The sequence below is a fragment of the Thunnus albacares genome, chromosome 4 (assembly GCF_914725855.1).
Source record: "Thunnus albacares chromosome 4, fThuAlb1.1, whole genome shotgun sequence".
NCBI classification, from domain to species: Eukaryota; Metazoa; Chordata; class Actinopteri; order Scombriformes; family Scombridae; genus Thunnus; species Thunnus albacares.
The window spans coordinates 29,918,996-29,942,052 of NC_058109.1; the positions used below are offsets into that span (position 1 = coordinate 29,918,996).

General features: G+C 38.7%; 1 protein-coding gene across 11 annotated transcripts in view; it reads right to left on the minus strand.

Annotated features, from left to right (window-relative positions):
* Positions 1-1,492: 1,492 nt before the first annotated feature.
* Positions 1,493-23,057, minus strand: part of itpr1b (inositol 1,4,5-trisphosphate receptor, type 1b) — an 87,165-nt gene continuing 65,600 nt past the window's right edge. For all 11 annotated transcript variants that reach the window (XM_044348854.1, XM_044348852.1, XM_044348848.1 and 8 more), the window contains 10 exons: positions 20,780-20,902; positions 16,185-16,360; positions 15,490-15,654; positions 14,872-15,061; positions 14,432-14,524; positions 13,309-13,457; positions 11,760-11,925; positions 10,472-10,632; positions 4,364-4,525; positions 1,493-2,862 (listed from right to left, as the gene is read on the minus strand). In XM_044348854.1, coding sequence (XP_044204789.1) covers positions 2,776-2,862; positions 4,364-4,525; positions 10,472-10,632; positions 11,760-11,925; positions 13,309-13,457; positions 14,432-14,524; positions 14,872-15,061; positions 15,490-15,654; positions 16,185-16,360; positions 20,780-20,902 — 1,472 coding nt within the window. In that variant the 3' untranslated portion in view covers positions 1,493-2,775. The remainder of the gene's footprint in view (positions 2,863-4,363; positions 4,526-10,471; positions 10,633-11,759; positions 11,926-13,308; positions 13,458-14,431; positions 14,525-14,871; positions 15,062-15,489; positions 15,655-16,184; positions 16,361-20,779; positions 20,903-23,057) is intronic.

Sequence of the window (23,057 nt, forward strand, 5' to 3'; positions counted from 1 at the left end):
CTGCTTCATACTGTTGAGTAGGTCTAGTTAAATATGACGATGATAATATTTTATAAGCGGATCATATTTTTTGCATTTAACCTGAAAAGTTATTGGTAAATATTTACTGTAAAAATAAATGTAGATGAGTAAGAAGTACAATATTTCTCTCTGAAATGCAGCAGAGTATAAAGTAGCATCAAAAAGAAATACTCAAATTTGTACTTAATTACAGTAAATGTACTTAGTAACTTTCCACCACTGCCTTAATTCATCCATGTTGTCATTGGGAAGTGTTATATAGCACGGCATTCATTTTATCAACTCCTATCAGTTACAAATGGCAACACTGTTAGCTCTCCTGAATTCTGTCTTTGTCCTTATAACATTAGGCCTAATTAACAGTGTTTGTCCCTCGTTAACCCTGCTGAAGCCCAACTCATGAGTCCTTAACTGGAACGCCATCCTCTCACTGTGCATCCCACCTTTAGAGCTGCAGTAAGTGTTTGGGAGGAGCACTATAGCAGACAGGAGTCTACTTTATGGTAGGCGACCCATCTAATGACTTGAATTTATTTGATTCACTGTCTAAGACTAGATGTTTTACATTGCAATGATCTTTAAATGTAAGTTAATTAGTTAGATAAGCTTTATTTATTCAGGAAATGTCATTGAGATCAAAATCTTGTTTGCAAGAGTGACCTGAGAACAGACCACTTATACACAGGATACACAGATGGCTCATTGTTCAACACACTAAATAAAAAAAGTTAACTGATGGAGAAAACATTTTTTTTTCTAGGAAATCATATATGAACTGATCTCTAGTAATAAACTGATAAGCAGTTTATCTCTGTGGAAATCTGGCAGAAATTTCTCAGTTAAAAAGACAATCAGACGATATTTTCACATCAAGCATAAGCACACGTTTGAGACTAAAAGCTAACAGAGTCATTTTGCTACTGTATATACACTGTATGAGACAAAGACATATCAGCATCAGCTTATCTAGAGCTTGATAAAGAGCTTGGTATGCAGAGAATCTTTCAGGAAAGCCCCTGAGTAATCAGGATATATGCAATTTTAAATTTACCTAATTACACACATTCCACTCTCACTGCAGACATCAACTGTTCTCAGACATGTATCCAGTTGACTGATAGTGTCTCTGAAAGCCAAAAGATGAATTCAGCACGTGGCCAAGTTTAATTACTGAAGTGTAAAACTGTATATGTCTGATTGTGATATTCAGTGATATTTATATGGCAGGTAAAGCTTTTTATTTAATTTTATCAGCTTATATAGCTACTGAACAGCAATGAGTCATCTTAGATACACGGAGCGCTGAGTGTGTGATAGTGTGCGATGGTGTAAGAATACACTTTGAAGCAAACAGATTGTTTCACATTTTTAACAACAAAGCACACTAATGGATTACTTTAAAGAGATAATTCATCATTATCTTATATAATAATCCTCTATCACTTTAACAATGAACAGAGAGTACACGAAGTAAAGGATAATTACATCAATTTTAATAAATAATTCTACTTTAATATACAAATTGACAGTGCTTAGATTTGAATTAATCTTAACATTCATTGTGAGAAACAGTTTTTTTCTCCATCCCATTTTTCTATACAAAAGCAAAGGTAAGCAACAAACTTTATATACACATAGTAATAAAAAAAGATAATTCTAACAGTAGCATGAAGATTTTCTAAAACCTTTTTTTTGTGAACATGAACATAAAAGTTAGTGACTCTGCACAAGCAGCAAACGTGTATCAGACTTTAAATGAGACACAAAACAGGCACGAATGGAACAAGTTTGCTGCAGAAAAGGAGAAATGATGCTAATTACATTTATTCCAGTAAAAGTAACACAACTCCTGAGCAAACTGTAATAGCATGAGTGACACTGAAGTAGTTATACAGTATATTTGACTGACAAGTCAAACATTCTAAATCTCTTTTTAGACCCCAATTAAATAAGAAAGAAAATTCATCATAAAATAAGTTATCACTGAGAATGACACAGTTGGATTTACACAGGTGAAAGAAACTATCTGTATATATTGCTCTCACACAATATACTATCTCTATTGAGTGTATCTGACACTCAAGAAATATGCACATTTTCAAGAAATAAAACAAAAAAAGAAAAATTGAGAAGGCCAGCTTATTAAATATTATCTCTATATTTGCGTAAGTAAAGACAACCAACAACTCCCTATTTTATCCAGTGACAATTAACTACAAACAAAAACATTGTCCCACGCTTTCAAATAAGACATGATTTATGGAACTTAAATCCACACACCAATGAGGTTGCATATTTAAGTTTATATATTGCACAACATACAAAAAAAAAAAAGACATTAAATACTGCTCGTTATGCCAGAGATATAAATAGAAAACATTAAAATAAAATACAAAATGAACAACAAATGATGGGACTAATTCCTCCTGTCCAGTCAGCTTTGTCCTGTTTTCAAATTCAACCAGTAAAGGCCATGTATTGAAAAACCCCAATTTATTTCTACATAGAAAACATTTGGCACCAATTCCAACTGGACTGAACAGAACATGGTGGGTGAGTGCTACCGTTCAGAGCAACACGTGCGTGGGGGAGAGATTGTCTTATGACTACCTATGTTACAGTGTTTCCCTACAGTTACAAGTGACACTCACACTCAGTGCAGTATACATCATGTGCAACCTCTGCGTAAGGACTGTGCGCTCCATCCACACACAAAGCCGACGCTGAGCTGCTTCAGGGCTGTGCTAGTTGACCTTATGCAGGCTGCTGGGGGTTAACGTTCATGTGCTGAGGATGTCCCAACAGGCCAATTCGCTGCTTCTGCTTCCTCTGTTCTGTCATCTGAAGACAACAGAGAAGACAGATTTTAAAAAAAGAAATCATTCGCCTGTACCTCTGTTGGCATCGGTGTCCTCATCTGCTGAATACGCGGGCATCCTCTCTGGTCTGTTTAGATCAATTCATTCTTTCATGCTGCTTTACAGAAGCCACCAAATGCTGCACAGACTCTGCACGGCGCTGAACTGAAACAGATTCTTTTGAAATCCTGCCAGTCTTGTCATCCACAACGCTGTGTCTTCTGACGAAAGCAGCCGAATACAAACAACTAATACTGAAACCCAGTCAAAAGAAATTTTGGAGATCAAGCAACACACATTAGTCATAACACAGATGTTAACCTTTATATCGACAGGAACAAGAGTAGTTTTTCTTCTAAGAGTTACATGAATTAACATACGGTAGCTATATGCACCTCAACACTGAAACAAAACAATATCAAAAGTGAGAAGACAGTGGTCTTGTAATGAGTGTTCCAGGAGAAATAATTCTCTGTAGAAGGACGTGTTTGAGAAAAATATCATTAAAACACATCAGTGGATAGTTTAAACTCAGTTAGCAGTAAAATATTGGCCTTTTTTACGAGATAATTTTCTAATTAAGCCAATTTTCTTTGGAATGACAGAATACAGAGAACGCTTTTGTAGCACATTTTCCCCGTTTGTGCTCTACTGGGAATAAACACCACAAGGCAAAATCCGTTCTGAGAAAGGAGACAATATAAATTCATGAACTGACAGTTTAGAAGCTAGACGTCAGTGCAATCGTACTCTGAAGTAATTTTCTTATTAGAATAGGTAGTCTGTAGCTATTAAAATACAGGCCTTACAAACAGTGAATCTAAAGTGAAATGTGACTGATGCTACACTACCCTCACTGTGCTTTCAGCAGCACAATAATCATTTCCCCCTGTCTGGGTCAAAATGTCTCGGTAACATTCACTTCCTCACAGATAGTTCTCATTTCAAGGGTAAAGACATTTTTACAATTCTGTTTACTAGAAGCACTGGATTGCAGAAATTGTGCAATTTTAGTGCATACGATTGTCTTTACACAATCAGCAGAGTGTGTAACTTACGCAACTTGGTAGCATTGAAGTCAGAGATTTTACTTACTGCAAAAATAGTCTTTTAAATGATTCTCTTGCAGAATCATTTTATGAGCTTTATAACCTATATTGTGAAAGGCTTTATCCAGTAAATCAATCAATCAATCAATCAATTGATAACCAAATAAAAAGTCCGATTTTAGCTAACAGGGCAATAATAAAATCAATTGGTACTAAAGATGTTGCTTGGGCCAAATGAGCTGTGTTGTAAACTATGACTCATCTCCTTTTGCATTTAGTAAGCTCTGCATCTAAAGGGCAATGAACGGCAAACAACAAACCCCAAGCTACGTCTGCTGTCCACATGTTTAGAGAAACTCGTCTCTCACTCTTCATGTTTTTTCCCATGATAAAGTCAGAGACATCAAAGCTGGTCTTTAGCTCTGTCAGTGTCACCTGTTCTTTGAGCTCGGTCAGCTGGCCTGAGAGGTTGGACACCAGTTTCATGGTTGACTCCAGTTTTTCCTGCAGGCTTCTGATTTCATTCTGCTCCCCATCTGCATCACTGCTGACCAAGGACATGGCTCGCATCCGTGGGAACCAGTCCAAGTTGTGTTCCTGGTAAACAGAAAACTGGGCAGTTAAGGCCAGTATATCAAAACATAATCAAATTGATTTATTACATCCTTTACAGCACTTCCTAAAATATGCTGTAAGCTCTGCAATTTTCTAGGAAATTAATATTTTTCTATTTAAATTTAATTCCTCCTATAAGCTGATCTAATCATTATCTTTAGATGCAGTGGAAAAAGCCTCAGACATTATAAACACAAACACCTTCAAGTGTTTACAACTGCAAGCCCTATTTGATTTGTGTTTTTCTCCAGAACCCCATTTTGTCTCTTTGACTGTGTGCAGTGATTTAAAGCCTACTCTAAAAGCGGAATCAAACTAATCATGAGGGACTTTCCATATTAGAATCACATGGGATATGAGGGCATTCTTGAAATCACTTACAACAGGCGGTTCACTTGTAAGTGATGTCTCTCTGTCACGTCTAGCATTAATATACATATGACAAAACTGGAAAAAGTACAAAAATCTGTAAGCTAAGATGGAGAAACAAACTTCCTCATTTGACTGTACATGCATCACCTCACATGCAGCGCTGAGATAAACACACGACTCTTGAGTTCTCCTGCGAGCCACAGACAAGAGCTGTAATAAGCTGTTTAACTAACCACAGCAGCTGGAACTGCTGACCCGCTGCAGTTGGGTGTCAGATAAGGTTTTTGAGGTGTGGGGTGGAGGGTTAGAATTTGACTATTTTTTTAAGATATCAGTTGTAGCAGCGACTTGTCCTGAGAAGATGTTGCACAGTATCTCCTGTATGAAGGAGAACTTTAGGTAGTGTTTGCGGCAAACGAGAAACACCAAGTTTTAACATGTAGATTTGATCATTTCTTTCATAGCTCTGAAGTAACTGCTGCAAAGTCAGAATGTAAAGGAGCTATTAATTGCCAGTGAATGCTTTTCATGCACATATGTCAGTGAAACGGCCTTTTTTTTTAAATTTTAGAACAGATTGTTTAATGCATTGTTTCAAAGTTTGACCTCACAATTTGACATATCTGATTGAAGGCTGGGGTGTTGAAGTTTGGTATACTGTGGTCACAAACGGTTAAAATGTGGCTGATGGCATAAACTGATGGGCTAGCAATTCTGGTTATAAACAGACAAGGGTTTTCACCTAGTGGGAGGAGTGGGATTATTCAAAAAGGTCTGATTCTTCTTCTTCTTATTATTATTACTATTACATGTCAAACAAAATAATGAAGCAAAAACAAAAAATAAAAAATTCAGTTAAGAATCCTTACAATTTCCAAAAAAAGATCAACCTTGTTTTTTAAACTATATATGGTCAACATTTTTTTAACAACAGCCATTCCATGTATTTACATTCAGTAATTTCGTCTCTTTATAGTAGTTTTCATTGTTAGTGGCAGGGTCGGCCGTTCCTTAGCTCAATTCAAATTGCCTTCACACACTCGACGGGTTCACAGGAAACAATGCATGCATGTAATACAGCCTTACTGCTTTTAATTTGATCTGATTATTATCAGCCTCACTGTTTACTGTTCACTCTCTACAGATGTACTAGGACTGTATTAAGTTACTGCTGTTGCAAACTCAACTCTTTATTGAATGCTAGTTCATATTAAATGCGTTAATTTGGTAAAAAAAAAAAAAAAAACAACAAACAAACAAACAAACAAACAAACAAAAGAAAACAACCCTGTGTGCAGCATGAAATCAAGATCACAGTAGAAATTGACTGACTTCTTCATTTAAACAATGTGAGTTTATTTGGCTGCACTGTAAACAGATACATAGTTGCCTTTCTGATGTATTTCAGCAGAAAATTGCTGCTCAAAACGTGTTTGCTGCTGCCAGGAGTCATGGACCATAAGTGTTAAACCACATTTGCTGATACCACGAATCACTGCAGATGTCACCAAATCAACCAGGGCAGAATGTTGTAACTTAAAAATGGTAGCATTTAATAAAAATACTGGAAAATAAAAGTTTAACTGATTAATATAATTAATATATAGTAGTACAGTAGTATTTTAAGTTATGTTAGTAGTATTTATTGTGACTATAATGCACTTTACTTTATTACATATGCAAAAGTCACTGTGACATGAAATCCAGCAGCCACCTCAGGGGTTGTTGTGTTCGAACGAGGCCACTCGGCTACATTCTTTCATGCTTCTATCTCCTCCGGCACTTGACCACCACATGCCATTGTTATTGTGCGCTGTCTGAACCTGCTTCCAAATTAGCCAAAGTCATGTGAACGCATCCATGTTTAATTCTTCACAACATAAACACACATCCCACACACCCATGTCATTGTCATGTGCCCTTAATTAGATAAGCATCAGTCCTAATGCAGCATGAATGAGACAGAGGATGCTGCACAGCCACTAAGGTCACTGGGTAGAAAGAGTGCAGTGCTGAGGAACTAGGCTGGAAAAGTCCCTTGGTTTCAGTGGTTGATTTGGAGACATAGGGGCGAGTGAGGTGGCCGTCCAAACCACAAACCAGTCCTGGGTCAGACGGCAGCCTGAGGGGAATCACACAACACTAAGATAATGAGCAGCACATACTCATTCTGAAAGGAGGTGAGAACTGCTGTGCAAGTTCCACTTCCTGAATGCAAAAAGACAGAGGCTGTGTTTACCTAGTTTACTTGCCCCCTCCCTGCCAACACAAATACACTTACTATGTCTGAACACAGTCCCGGCTTTTCTAAATATACTTTATATATTATATATTATATATTTTAACAAACACATGTTGCAACATCAGTTATATGTAATATGGGAAATATGTAGTTTCCGTTCTTTCTATTTGTCTGACAAGTATGTCAGAGGTTAAATAGTGAGAAATATAACATTTGAATAACTAATTTCAGTCTTTTGTCTCCCACACATCTGTATCATGTAAAAAACATGACGGAGGTCATTTCCCCGTTTTGGATTCTGCCTGCCAGCCAAAGTCACACGTGTGTTTGTTTGACGACTCCGTCATCAACAGCCCTGCCTTCTTTCCATCCCCAGTGTTTACAAATGAAAGCACTTCCAGTAAACTGAGAAGTGCAGCCACGACTTAAGACTTCACATCATGCTGGTTCAATGGAAATGACGGAAGTACATTTTTCATTATTAAAACCGCACGGGCCATGACAGAGAAACAGGATGCGCTGTGGTTAAAACAGCAACAGAAAACGTCACAATCATGCCACAAGCCACCTGACAAGCTGGCAGCCCACTCAGTCAATAAATATGCAAATAAATGATGAAAAAAATCTTTACACATGTGAACAGAAACAGGCAGATATTGTTTAGGCGTATTTTACTATACTCATTTGTGGATTTTGAGTGTTTGTGGTGACGAATGTTTCAAATCAGCTCATAGGGCTACTGCTGTCTTGTAGTATTGGACGCAATAAGAATTAGAGCAATGAGTGTGAACCATGCGTCATCTTTTTACACCTTAGACGTGACAAGTCACTCAGAGCCCTCCACCATTGACGTCAGTCCCAGTCATTGTCAGAGTAGTCTGACTTCTACACCCCCTTCTGTCCTGATGCTTCTTCCATCAGCATCAAATAAATTGAAACACAGTGGGAGAGAGACAGTACAGATTTAAGAAACAGAACTTCCAGATGTTGTCTCTGGTGCAAATAATTAGGAAATACTGTAGGATCAATCAGAATTAAACTGCATAAAATACAGCAGCAAGATTTAGTAAAAGCATTAGTGCACATTGATAGAGGTATATCATCAGTAATTCAGTTAGACATAATGTTGTCATAATATGGGGAGAAAATTACTCTCCCCAAATTATTTTTGCATTGTCTTACAATTTGTTTGAGTTTCATTATGCTTTGTGAACCTTTATACATGTCTGTACTGCTCAACACAATGTTACATATAGTCTGGGTCAAATAACATTTAACTACATTTAAATTCAATAAATAAAATACAACAAGTGAAATAAAACCACAGCATATAACACACTGAGTAAAGTTTGTGTCACTTATGATGGGGAAAGAATATGGCATACAAACACTAAGAGTATGGCTACTTCTAAACTGCATTAGAAATTTGTGTTTGCAATATGCGTCTTGATAGATAGCAAGATGATAAGACAGTAAGACAGGTGCTGAATACAGAGCATTAAGCTTGCAAAAATAATTAATCTTAAATTAAATTATTTACGCATTTCAAAGCGTATTCATGCATGATTGCTGTGTTTTTGAATATAATTAATAATAATAATGATAATAATAATAATACTAATAATAACAACAATAACAAAACAAAAAAAGGGTGCTGAAAAAATATAGCCCTTGCATGTAACATGACATGAATAAAAATCCGAGACATAATCTTCACGGATGAAGTAGTAAATACGTTAAGAGGAGGGAAGCTCTGTGAACACTGCAATCTTTGCAGATCACTTAAACAACAGGACACGGAGGCCCTGCATCAAACACTTGCATGTGAATCTGAGAGCTAATGTTAAGGATGACTGGGTCAGCTGACGGGTCAGTGGGGTCTTCCACACCATGTGTGCATTCACTGCTCTGCCTGCCTCTAAAACCTGCTGGTCAGAATGCACCCTTGACAAACTCATTTAGGCTCTGCAGGGTGCAAGGTTAATAGGAGAGAGGATGGGGGTTAATCCGAAATCAGGTGGTTCCTCACAAGACTGAATGTAGCCGATCAAGGCAAAGGGCAACGGAGTGGGCTCAGTGGCATCTAATGAGAAACTGTGTCAGAAACTGACAGAAGCGCAAGTGCGTCAGGGAAGCAACCACTTCAGAAGAAGGGGCTTTCCTTTAGCAGTTTAAACTGCTTCGTAATTGCTCACAGGCTACAAGTATGATGCAATAAACAAATCAATCAACCAATTATCTTCTTTGGTTTTTATTTATTTGAACAAATTTCCAGATGTTGTTTGGTCGAATGAGTTGTGATATGAAAAGAGCACTGTATTGACGTATGTATCTGATGTGATCCCTTGTTTCGAGTTTTTAATGCCAAATAAACAAATACTTAATAGTTCTGATTTGAACTTTTTTATGATAATATAACTAGTATCATATACTCGCATCAGTTTTTGATTTGCTTTTTTTGTTTTAAAAAAAAAAAAATCAGTTTCAATCACTTTGTTGGAAGTAATGTTTTTCAATTCAACATTTAAAAACACTTACTAAAAAAGAAACTCATGAAAGTATAAAATATCCTCACACTGCTGCAAAAAATACTAAAATCACAAGGCTATGCCCTGGTCTGCCTAAGTGCGATCATTAGGCGATGTGCAGGGTGAGACCTGTGTGTGTTTGATTTTGTGTGTGTGTGTGTGTGTGTGTGTGTTTTTACTGATTAAAGCAAGGAATGTCTGCTTCGGGGGATTAACACATTTTATGCCAAAGACAGACTCTGTTTGAATGTTAATTCTCCATTCACAAAGCTGACTGATGTGATAATACTTTGGAAGAATTCAAGGTCATGGAGGCAGGGATTACATAATGCAGTCCTCTGCAGTACTCTGGGGCAGATGAGGTAAAAACAAAACAAGAAAAAAACCCCTGCCTAACACCGGAGCAGAGAAATAAAAAGGCTGCAGTAATCAACCCTGTGCAAACCATAAGAACCTGATTGCCGAAGTCAAAAAAACTCCTCCCATGTTGTTCAGGATTGAAGGTTAACCTCAATAAAGACCACAACAGTAACTGATACAGCACTGCACAGTGCTTCTGCTTGTGTAGTCTTTGAGGCACACATGAATTGTTACCTGTAGTAGCAAACAAGGTGGGCAGAGCTATATTTTGAGAGCTAGAATATACATATGTATATACACACACACTCAGTATACCTATAATAGACTCAAATCTACACTCTGCAGTGTAGATTTGAAGGCTTTCATTGTATGAAGGAAGTTTGAACAATTAAAAAGCTATATGCCTGTGCATGACAACATTCTTACCCTGATCATTTCGGCCACATAGCTCTCTGGACCAGTGTATTCTGTTGAATCCTTGACCTTCACAAGGACGATGAAGAACAGGTAGTGCCACATGTTGTGCTCAACTTTGATGTGTTCTTCAAAGGTAACTGTCTTATTGTCAAACTTGTCTCTCTCCAAACCTGCGAATGAAAAGATACAACCCCACACATAGAAGAACACAGACACACACACACACACACACACACACACACAGACACACACAGACACACACACACAGACACACACACACACACACACACACAGACACACACACACAGACACACACACACACACACACATACATTTCTTTGGAAGAGTGAAGAAATACAGTTTGTGTGGAAACATGACAATTGTTCTTGTGACCTAAATGAAGATGACTGATGGAAAAAAGCAAGAGGAAATGGGGTCACGAGGTAATGGGCAGACAAATGAGTTGAGATTTACCAAAAATAAACATGTATTGTTTGTTACACCACATTATGACCTGCCATTCATATACCTTCTTATATTGCATGCTTTTGCAAAAGAGGAATAACCCTTTATAGAACTACAAAACATTAAGCAATAAGAATGACCACAACTGACCAACAACTGTTCAGATGCAACAGCAATAACTGATTGTTTAGTGATGGAAGAGGCCTGAGTGAGTGTACAGTCTGACATGGTCAAGACCCATATGGCAACAGGAAGAAACACTCCTCCTCCACAGCAGCACCTGCCATGACTAACTATTCATTCTGGGAAGAGGAGGCGTTTCGTTGGTTGTACTACCCAGAAAAACAGCCCCCATTTTGCAACGAGCCATGATGCGAAGCTGCAACACAGCAGCCTTACGCTTATACAAGAGCGGGTTAAGACCAGACCCTTCGCTTAATTTCACTCGATTTCCGTCACCATCTGCAAACATCAGCATTCACACCTGCTGATTATAATGTGCAACTAATACCATATGGCACAGCATCAAGTATTGCTTGCAGCTTTGACATGAATGTAACTGCAAGACATTTCCGTTTTATTGATTTCTAAGAAGGAAGTCTAATATACAACAATGATGGGAAAAAGACAGGAAAATAAGTGTCAAAGGTCATGAGTCACATTCCCATAATGTTGACAAGTTTTAAGTGCAGAGTAGGCAGAATAGCTCTTGTCATGAACAATGTGACCAAGAAACCAATCCAGCTGTCTGTAAAAATGAAACTTAAACTTGATTTGCAATATCACCTCACGGAACAATATTAAATTTGTTTGTATTTGTTTGATTCCTCACCGCAAATAAAACATGTTGTCTTCAGGATTTCCTCTTTCTTCTGCTTCTCACTCCTCAGGTCAGCAAATGTATCGATGATGACACCAAAAATGAGGTTGAGTACAATGATAATAACCATGAAGAAGAAGAGTAGGTCATAGATCACTCTGGCTGCAAAAAGGGGCTCCTGTTGAAGACAAGAAGGAAGAAAACATGTGAGTAATAACAATCTGAGCTGCTGTCACACTATAATGTCAGTATAAGCCCAGGTTACAAGATCAATGTACAGTAGGTCACAGAGCTTGAATCTTCATCTTGTTAAACCCCATTACTCACACAAGTCTGCTTTCTGAAATGGTCTCAAACCTCTTATTTGACTATGAACCATTATAGTATTTATTTTCTTATTTGGAGCTATGTGTAAAATGTATCTAAGTCATTTGCAGATATGCTTACAAGAAGGATAAACTAGAAAGCATTTTATTAAAAACTGGAATTATATGAAAAACAGATTCTGATTTTAGATGGGGCATCCACTAAATTAGGTATATTAATAGTTTTATTTATTTATAAGTAATATTTATCCAAGATTTTAGCTTATAAACTCAACATACATATGTGCATACAGACAGTGATTTGTTGAGTAATTTTGAAAACTTAAAACAGAATCTTAAAATATAATTAAAATAAATTCTAAAATTTAAAATCTAACATTTAAGCAGTAAGATGTCAAGTTTCATTGCTAAAATATATCACATGTTAAAGTTTTGTTTAAAACTTGAAAAGATCAAATTTACCTTGAGGTGGAAAAAGGCTATGCTTATGAAAATGCGGACCCCGTTTATATCTATTTTTTCAGCTGTTACTGGGGTAGCACATGGGACTGACTCATAATTCCTTCTTTGCATACAGTGCACCATCCAGCTGTACATGTGTCACTTTTGTATGTAAAACAAAATGTGGCATAACTGAAAACAGTACATGAGAATTCACATAAATGTTAAGCTAACTGAGGTGTACAAGTATGTATGAGTCATGCCCTCATTCTATGGGTCAAGCTGCAGATCTAACACATGTTGTGGTTGTGCACAAGCTTGTCTTCATCCTGGATAAGTACCATTAATGCCTTTTCTGGCATGTTTGGGGTTATGAAAGTCCTACATGCAAACTCTTTGTGTTTAAAAGATATGCTCTGCTAGAAGGCCAGTATGTACTTTTTGAAGTTAGAGAAAATTAAATACATATCATGGTGATTCTCTCATGGCCTCATTAAAACAAAAAATACCCTTTTAAGATTTCATACCAGTTTACTTTAATTTAATTTGAACTTAATTCAATCTTTGTGTGTGTGGTAGGGCGATTGTGCAAGCATGCGTGATGTGTATTGCATTTTGTTGGTATCAGTGTAAGAGTTGAGGAAGATGTCTATGTTTAGGCTGCAGTTTTAAAGCCAAAAGGAGAAAAAAAGGATTATTCTGTACATTTAACGATACTGTTTTAATACACTCTCAGTCTAAACTTCGCTTGGATGGGATTTTTGTCCTTCTTGTTGTGTTCCTGTTTATTGTACCTCCTTGGAAGGCTTCCGCAGGACGTCCCCAACACCTCCTCCGCTTCTTAGGCCGTGACTCAATACAGTGACAATGCACATCAGCAGGGAGTCACATGTCCGCTCTTTGTCCTCTATCACCACTGCTGATGGTTGGATGGCAAGGGAAGCTATAGAAACATGAAGACTGTCAGGCATTCATTTCCTGTATAGGCTGAAGTCAGCTACATTGCTGTTACCTGCCCACATATTGCTTTTAAACATATACCCATAAAAAAGAGGAAGTCACTGAGGAAACAGTTACACTAAAAATAGAAGAATTTCAATATATTCCACTACTGACACAATATGCATATGATTTCATTGTTAAAAACACATTCTATTATTGGTTTACTGAACCAGTCCCATCAGGGGTCTCTGAGGGCATTACGATACTGGGAATTTTTTCAAGCTATTCACACAAAAACAAGTCACCAGACTACCAATAATTAGCCAGCTTGGTGGTGATGGATAGCGAAGCCTAGACGAGGTCAGGACACAGGCAGTTCGAGGATTCGACATGGTTGGTTAATCAATTTTAAGGTGGTGCATGTGTTCATCTTTGATTGGAGGCTTTTCACATCAAGGTCAGTAGGTTTGCAAGAACTCGCTGTTTGTGGTGAGAAGCCCTCTGTGCCATTGCTGAGTGGACCCATCGACCTACTTGTACCTGATGGTAATTAATCCCTGACCTTTCAACCCTGGGCCCCTACATCACATCTTAGGCTTGGTCCCATGAGACAAACAAGGAGTCTAAACCCCCAGTGTTTCACCATGCTCCCTAAAAGCCCTCAGTTGGCCCAGCCAGGTTTAATCCCATGACCACCCGGCCGCACAGATTTACAGCTCAGTAGGACGAATATTCTCTGGCTGAGTCATCTGCGAGGACATAAAGACCTTTACATACTCACACATACAAGTACGCACATAGACAGACAGACACAAGTACGCAGTTACACACAAACACATGGGAATCTCTTGAGAGACATGCATGCACAAACACGTGGCTTCAAACTTGAAAGAACCCTTCGACCCTGACACTCAACCTCCAGCCCAGTCACACGCACTTAGCTTACATAGTTAGCTTTCACTTTTGTCTACTTACCATCCATCACAGCTTCTGCTGAACAGTTCTCCCCATTTTCTTTCTGACACACTCCACCAGAGAAGAACTCTCCTACCATACTGGCTCCATGGTCTGGAAACAAGGCATGTTGGCAATTATTTTTTCACATTGCATATTAATGATGACATCCTTTATATTATGCACAGACTGAAGGTAATGCTAAATCAAGGCAATCATAATTGTAGAAGTAAAGGCATGTGAATTAAACTGTACACATAGCATTATAACTAGTCTTCCTTTTGTATTTCTTAGATGCACTTTGACTACATTCAGTATATTTTCACAAACATCCAATGTGAGTGTTTATGCTGCAGAAAAACATTCCATGTATCGGTCTCTTGGCTGTCTGGGTCAGGGAGGGCAAGTAATTTATGTTGGTCCCCGTAAGAGAATGAGAAGAAACATGTACTTCAATGTACCTAGTGTTTTGTTGGGTATCCTGTCGACAGCCAAAATGAAATCGTCTTTGAAGAAGATATAGCCCACAATGGAGAAGAGGTAGACGAGGATAAGAGCCAGCACAGCTGTCAGAACAATGGAGCGGCCATTGCGGGTCACACTCTTTATTACGTTGAGCAAGGTCTCTTCTCGGTAAACCAGATCAAAGAGCTGGAAAGAGGACACATACAAAGATGTGTGTACAATATGTGTGTGTTAAGCTTGTGAATGAAAAACAGAGAAGTGTGTGGGTGTAGATGTGAGCATGTCAGCTAATAAAGGCCACAGTGTACATAAGACACATTGTTTGTTTGGACCATTGCCTTTGTTTAAATCTCCTTGCCAAAATCTCATGGTTAAATGAGGTTAGTGGATAATATCTGAACTTTTATAGCCAATCAAATGGCATCTAAATATCATTTTTATCTTATGTTTCTCTGTGTTACAGTACAAATTAAAAATGTAAAAAATGGTACACTATGCTGTCATTTCTATTCAGGACAAGTTGGACATTATTGTTAATATACCAGTGCCTTGGGTGTCTATATTTATTTGGTGATTTGGTGATTAGATTGGATGTATTGTGTGTGCTCACGCACTAGCAGGCTGTAAAAGAAGACGTGGACGAAGACCCCCAGGGAGCAGATAATCAGGTAGAGCAGGTGGTACAGGAACTCCACATCCATGATCATGGCTTTGTAGCCACGTGTGAATGTTCCACGGTTCCCAACGAAGCTCATCAGGAAGATGACTTTATTACATAACTTAAGAACAATAGACACAACAGAGACAACATGTAGAGACAGCAGCCTGATCATGATAATGTATAGCATTTTTAAAGGGAGAAAGGAAGGATTACACAGTAGTAGTACTGTTGTTGTCTTTGGATGAGATTTTCAAATGCTCTTTGTTCAGACAACTAAAAATAAAATGGATGAGGTTGACCGCCAAAGTGGTGGGAAATCTCTGTTATGAGTGACATTTATATTATATAATACCACATCAACTGTTAAACTAGTGTGCCCGCATGTCTACTTGAATGTGAAATCTTGAATGTGAATACTTGATGTTGCTCTACACTACTGGGAGCTGCTGTGTTCCTGCACTGTGTACATATTAGTCTTGTATCAATAAGTTTTATGTTTAGTTAATGTGTGGCATGTGACTGTGCCTCGTTCCAAGATAAATTCCAGTCAAACATCTACTGGGTATTAAAGCATATCTGGCTCTGACATGGCAGAGAATTTGTGTACAAATGGTCATCGCCTATCTGAACACACTGATTCACACTTACGTTGAAACCCCCAAGCAGCAGCAATGTGGGCTCCAGGCCTACAGAGAAGATCAGGCGCAGGATGGTGGAGGCAATGAGTGCCCGGATGCCGTGAGGCTGAGGCAAGATGATGACAATGGCTAGTGAAACCAGCATGGCCATCCACAGCAGGGCAGACAGATGAGGCTCCAGGGTACCTGAGGATGAGGGGGGTCACATTTGGGAGAGGGGTGTGAGCTTTTCCAATCAATATTAATGATGTAGCCAACTATTACAAGTAAATGAGGAGTATTTTTCTCTTTTCACCATTTCATCAAGAAGCTAATTCAGTTACTCAAGGGTAAGACATATCACTCCTCTACAACTGTACACTACATTTCAACATGTCTTAAAGCATTTGAGGAAAAATATGTGAAAACATTATATGAAAATGTACCTATAAATCTCTTCACTCCAATTTATCTTCTTTGTATATTCAAAAGAACTCTGACATCAATATGAATGCACAATTTTGTAGTTGCAGCAAAAGTATGATGAGCATGCACTCTCTTTTCAGCAAGGCCTACTTTCATATGTATTCATTTATAAATGTGCTTCGGAAATTTGTAGAACAGTTATCAGTTCAATGCCATGAAATGGGGTGGACAGGGTTTGTTATTCAGTCCTCATGCTTCTTTTTTCACAAAACATGTTTACGCCATTATAATTCTTCATGAAGAAGAGGTAAATAGACCAAGTTAAATGCCAAGTGAAGGAATTTAAGCTGACCTTCAGTATATATCATCTACAAATGTTTTATTGATGGATTCCATGTGCAACCAAGACAAAGATACCTTAGCGGTTTCAGTCATGAACCCAACAGTTCTGCAATGATATAATCAAACTTGTAACAAGACCTGTGTGTGTGTGTGTAGGTTTTTACACAACAGTTTAAAATCCCCATCAATCATTGTAGGTCAGCAAAGCATTATCATGAGCTCACCAGGCACCAGCTCATTGCCAAGACCTGACCAGCATGTAGGGGAAAGGCTGCATGACTTTGTTATAGTTACAGTAATTTAATTCCTCTGTGTTAACACATGAATGCATTTATCAAGTTGGAAAGGAGTTCAGTCAGGTTTGCTTTTCTTTGAGGCACCAAGAAGACTCTCATGTCTCCCTCCATCCCTTCCTTTCTGAGGCCTTCTTCTTCTCGCCTCTCTGTGTACAGATCACATGACAGGTACTCGTTACATAACCTTGGTTGGCTAAAAATAAACTTGGCTCCAGCTAAATTCATCAGGGATGGTCCTGGGTACTGCATCGTAACAAGCCGCCCAGGCAATGAGACTTGGCAGCCAACCCAGACACAGCGGCTTGGACGTCACACACCTACAGTCTAAGACCATTCATCTCTCTTACTTGCTTACTCTGCAGCTGCAAGAGAGACTGAACTCTGAATACTTACACTAAACCACAGTAAATTCTACATACAGCCTTGTTGCAAGGGGAATAAGTAAGATTTTAATGTGCAAATCAACCTTACTCTTATTGTTGACGGGTGTCTGACCTGTAGCCCCACTGTTTGTCTGCTACTACTTGCATGGTCGCATTAAAGCAGCAACTATGACAATGTGGAGGCTCTGGCATTGTTACTACTGGTCAAGAATTACCTGACCTCATACAAACACACACTAGACTTGAACCACAGCATTAGCCTACAGAAGTTGCACAGCCTGGAGTTATGCTTATTTCTAGGATTTCAGCACATCTGTCCACTACTGGGAAGAGTTCCCAACCACAATCTCTCTTCAAACAAACCACCTAGAAGAAACATCCATTGACAGACATATGAGTGAGTTGTGCAGCTGATACAATAATGTTTACAATGATTTTATGGTTTAAGTATCTATAGAATCTGCTTATTATGCATGCTTTTTAAAGTTATAAAACTTTTAGTAAATGCTACCCAAATTAAGCTCCCTGGAACACTGTGGTTTATCTGAGGTTTTCAGGCAGTTGGCTTGAATATTAACAAGAAATGTCTGAGGTCATATGAATCCAGGACAGAATGTGAGTGTATGCATCTGTGTAGACATCAAATATTCACCATTGTGCAATTTAACAGTGGCAGAGATGTTGTTCTTTTCACTTGATAACTGGCTTCAATTTTAAACCAACATTACTTAACCTATCTTGCACTAATTGACATGTTCTGAAATGAACTGCTAAGCTCTCAGAAGACCTTTGACACTGAAAAACCACATGCAGTTTCTGGAGCTAGGCTAACAACCTCTTTTTTTGTCTCTTCTATACCGCTGCAAGGAAGTTCAAACAAAAGGGACCTCGCCGTTTGACCCCAGACAGAACAATTGAAAGTTTATGTGAATCACAATGTGTGTCTTCTCTCTGCTACTCTGCTCTGGAACAATGGAGGCCTTAATGGCCATGGCTTTTCACATCCCCACAAATACTGCACTCAAGGAGAACTGAGAAAAAAAAAGAAAAGGAATCAGAGACAGCAAAACAAACAGAAAACTGAGACCGCAAGTAAAAACATACTCATGACTGTCACTTCTTCCTTTGGTTTATGAAAAAACTCCTGTCACACAGGAATAACTTATCTCTCTGAAGTTGTCTGTTACAACTTGTGACCCAACTCCAGACAGATTTTCCCAACCTTAATCTGTAAATTTAGGCCACATGACAGAACTGACCAGGGGTTAATATGGTGTGGGGAACAAGGTCAAATATGTAGATCTAACAAAGAAGCTGATTTACCTCTGTTTTTTTGTCTTTGCCACTCCATGCCTTTGTAAAAAAGTTTGGTTTTTCTGGCCGCACCAAATGTTGGAGAATTGTCTAGCTCTATGCACTTTATACATATTCATTAAACTTAATTTGGTATTACATCTAGCATCTGAAATGGTTCAGGGTTGGCAAATTATTGAAAGGTTCTTGTTGAAAAATGTATCATGAAATCCAAATATCAATGACTATTATTATTATTATTATACTATAGTTATCATTCAGAACTGACCACAGATAATAGTTAAACCCATTGAACCATAAAGATTAAACCAATTATTATATAGAGTAGATTTTCAGTTACATTGTATAATCCAATGCCGTTCACGTCATATGGGATGGATGGTGAAGATGAAAGATCCTGTTCATGTCATTGAACAATGAAAGATGATTGTACAACTGCACAGTTGGTCATTTGAATGTTAAAAACACATTGACGGTACTATGCTATTCTGCTAGGGATTCTGGCCTTGTGGGGAGACCACAGTATTTACATAAGTCTGTACACACACAGGCACACGCCTAATTACCACAGGTGATGCATATGGAGAAGAAGAATTGGATAACATGTTAAGTCGTGTGTCAGTGTCAAGCTCAGAAAAGGTACAGTATCAATAAACAGGTCAGGACCTAATTAAGAATAAATCCGTCTTGGTCTTTTGTTACAGCACTGCAGTTCAAGACCCAAATCTACGGCTAGCATTGCATTCTAATCACACCTCCATTTGTTGTGAAACTCACTTTGGTTAGGGAGGTGTGAGGCTACACCCAAACCACAGGCACGGGAGCACAGAGTGTTCTGTAAGGCCCTGTGCATGCGTGCACTAATAATGCATATTACCGTATGTGATCTGATCACATACCAGCTGCTCATAATACATGTGTGATTACACTAAAGAATGTTGGGACGCAAATGCTCAAGCCATATTAGTAGGTGTTCACGGACACATTTGTCAAATCAGCAAGCAAATGTTCTCCTGATGGCATTCCATCATCTGCAGACAGTTTTCAAATTGGATTAGCTCATGTTGTGCACGATTTCTATGATTTTTTTTAGCTCTTTGACGTGGCCTTACAACTGATCTGGAATTCTTGTCGGAGCAGCAACTCCTTAGGTTCAAACCTGCAAAAGTGCAGGCCCTTTCTAAGTTCACTGTTATATTTTCAGATATGGACAAAGGTGAAAGTGACTGTAGAGGATAGAATTTGCAGGGCAATTGTAGCATTTGCCATTTTCACACCTGAAAATCACTGTGGCAAGTAGGTGTGCCAACCAATCTGTTAGTTTCAGAAAGACACAACGCCCTTTCCTGTCCAAATATCAGGAAGGAGCTTTTCACTGACACAATCTGAACTTCTGACACAGGATAGTACCTACGATATTGGCCTCTACTCCACTGCCTGGTTTAGACTAGCTCTGATATGCACTGAGCCACCGGATGTTTTTTCTTTTTTTTAACCTGGCAGCGAGGAGCTGCACCCGGAGGGTGGAAATGTGCAAGGGTGTAATGCTATCCCCCAGACCTTAAAATAAAAAGCTTAACAAAACCATGACTCAATTTCTTTTCTTGTTCATCTTTGCCGTACAGGTTTCTGTTAATGCACAATATGTACTATATTCCTCCCGCCGCACCCTTGGCCTTGCCTGAACAGTCACTGTTTGTACCATGGACTCCCATTTCCTGTGCTGTAATACTTAGACTCATTGCATTCATCACAGTGCACATATACACAAGAGATCAATTAGGGCCCCATTACACAATCTGCTGCTGTGTTGAAAGACTAAAGGAAAGAAAAAGTTTAAAAGGTGAAGACTTTAGCAGACTAACCTCCTCGGACACCCTCTAGAGGGTAGAAGAAGGCCACAAGCAGGTTCATGAGAACAGCCAGGTTGAAGGAGATGCTGCTCCAGAATGACATGTTCCTGGAGCACCAGTAGAGGATGGGCTGGGCTGAAGGACAAGGCATTTATGCATATTAACACAGGCACTGCAGCATCCAAACATCCTGCAGACATCTCTACGTTTAATGTACAATACACCAGAAAGCATTTGTCTAAAGGTTTCACTGAACACTTTAGTTAACTGCAAAAGTAAAACACAAAATGACTGTTCAGTGTTTCACACCAAAGAGGAGCAACATGCAAAGATTTTGAGCTATAGAATTAATTTTGTCTTAACTGTAGTGGGGATGTGCCTTCATATTCTGTAGACGTTGATGTTGATGGATGAACATAAAGACAGGTGACAAATGAAAGGAAAAGCCAACAAGTGTCTTGTTAAGGTGTTGGGCCACCATGTGCCACCAGAACAGCTTCAATGCACCTTGGTATTGATTCTACAATCTCTGAACTCTACTAGAGGGATGAATACCATTCTTCCCAAGATATTCCCATTTGGTGTTTTGATGATGGTGGTGCAGAGCATTGTCATAGTTGTTCAATTGTGTTGAGATCTGGTGACTGTGAAGGCCATAGCATATGATTCACATCATTTTCATCAAACCCTTCAGTGACCCCTCATGCCCTGTGGATGGGGGCATAGTCATCCTGGAAGAGACCATTTCCATCAGGGTAGAAATGTTTCATCATAGGATAAAGGTGATGACCCAGAACAACTTTGTGTTGATTTGCAGTGACCCTTCCCTCTAAGGGGACAAGTGGACCCAAACCATGCCAACAAAATGCCCCCTAAAGCATAACAAAGCCACCAGATCCCCTCACTGTGGAGGTCAAGCATTCAGACCTGTACTGGTTTTTCCTTTAATTTGTCACCCGTCTGTATTTAATCTCAGTGGCAAATGTCTGTCATGTGTCTCTACAGAGAGAGAACATTTTTCCATGTTTTTTCAACTCAGCTTTAATTTTGATCATTCCAAAGTTGAGTGTTTAATTACTTAGTGATTTGAGAAATCTAGTAAATTTTGGGTGAAACACATTAATCAAACAGAATCAGAAGGGGTCTTTATGGTTTTAAGTGCCATTATAAGCACTAAAACTGTAAACAAAGGATTCATTTTGAAGGGTAAAGTCAGGCAAAACTTAAATCCATTTAAGTACACAAAACCAATTATCATGCACATTTCACATACACTCAATGATTTTCTAATTTTAGGAGAGTAAAAAACACATGAACATGCATGCATAAACTCGCTCGTGCACACACGCACATCCAGCCTACTCAGACCTCGGTCAGGAGATCAGTATCATGGCCAATGCTATTTTGAGCCAGGCTGTTCATTAGAAAAGAAGAACTGCGGGTGGGGACTTTTAGCAACAGAAGTCAATGTACTCATGACAAGTGGTTAGCAACAGCGGAATAATTATCCAGCTGTGCTGATTCATTCAGATAGAAGATAGTTGGTTATTGTCACGTGTTAACACACAATAGACAAACCAGATGCCTTCAGGCCTGACCATGGGACAGGCCACAACATGCTCCTCTACCAAGAGAGAAACAAAACAACAAAAACAGTCACTTCACTGCAGTCATCATCAGCCAGGGGGTCAATAGGGACCTACCCTGCTGAAAGGGAAACTCAAAATAATGTTCAGGCCTGCACAACTATGGTTTATGGATTAAAATGAAAAGAGACTAGCATCCTGCTCCTGATCTCACACTTTCTGTCTTGGAAGCTAAACTGCATTCACTATCCAGCCTCGATCTGTGGATGTAAGTTGACCTCAAACCGGCAGGTAGACTAATCAGGTCGACCCATTAATCCCATTAATCCCATTAATACTTGGAGCATCCTGCTAACTGAGTTGGCTAAGATGCACCCTAAGCTCAATATCCTGACTTTTATCACATGTTGCATCCATCTCTGCTAATTGTCCAGTAAAGCAGAAATACCAATAATACCTTAAAACTAAAATAAGACTGGGACAGGCTTCTGTTTTTCCAAGACCAGACACAACATTCTACACTTGTGTGCAGAATACAAAATAAGTCATCCAAATTGTGTTCTCTCTCTGTCCTGCAGGGGAAAAATCATGTAAACATGACCTCTCAAACACTAGTTGATCAACCTTTCATGCTTGAAAGTTCACCATTTCCGCCCTCAACTCATTCTACACAGAAGCACAAAACTAAAAAAAGGATGGATGGT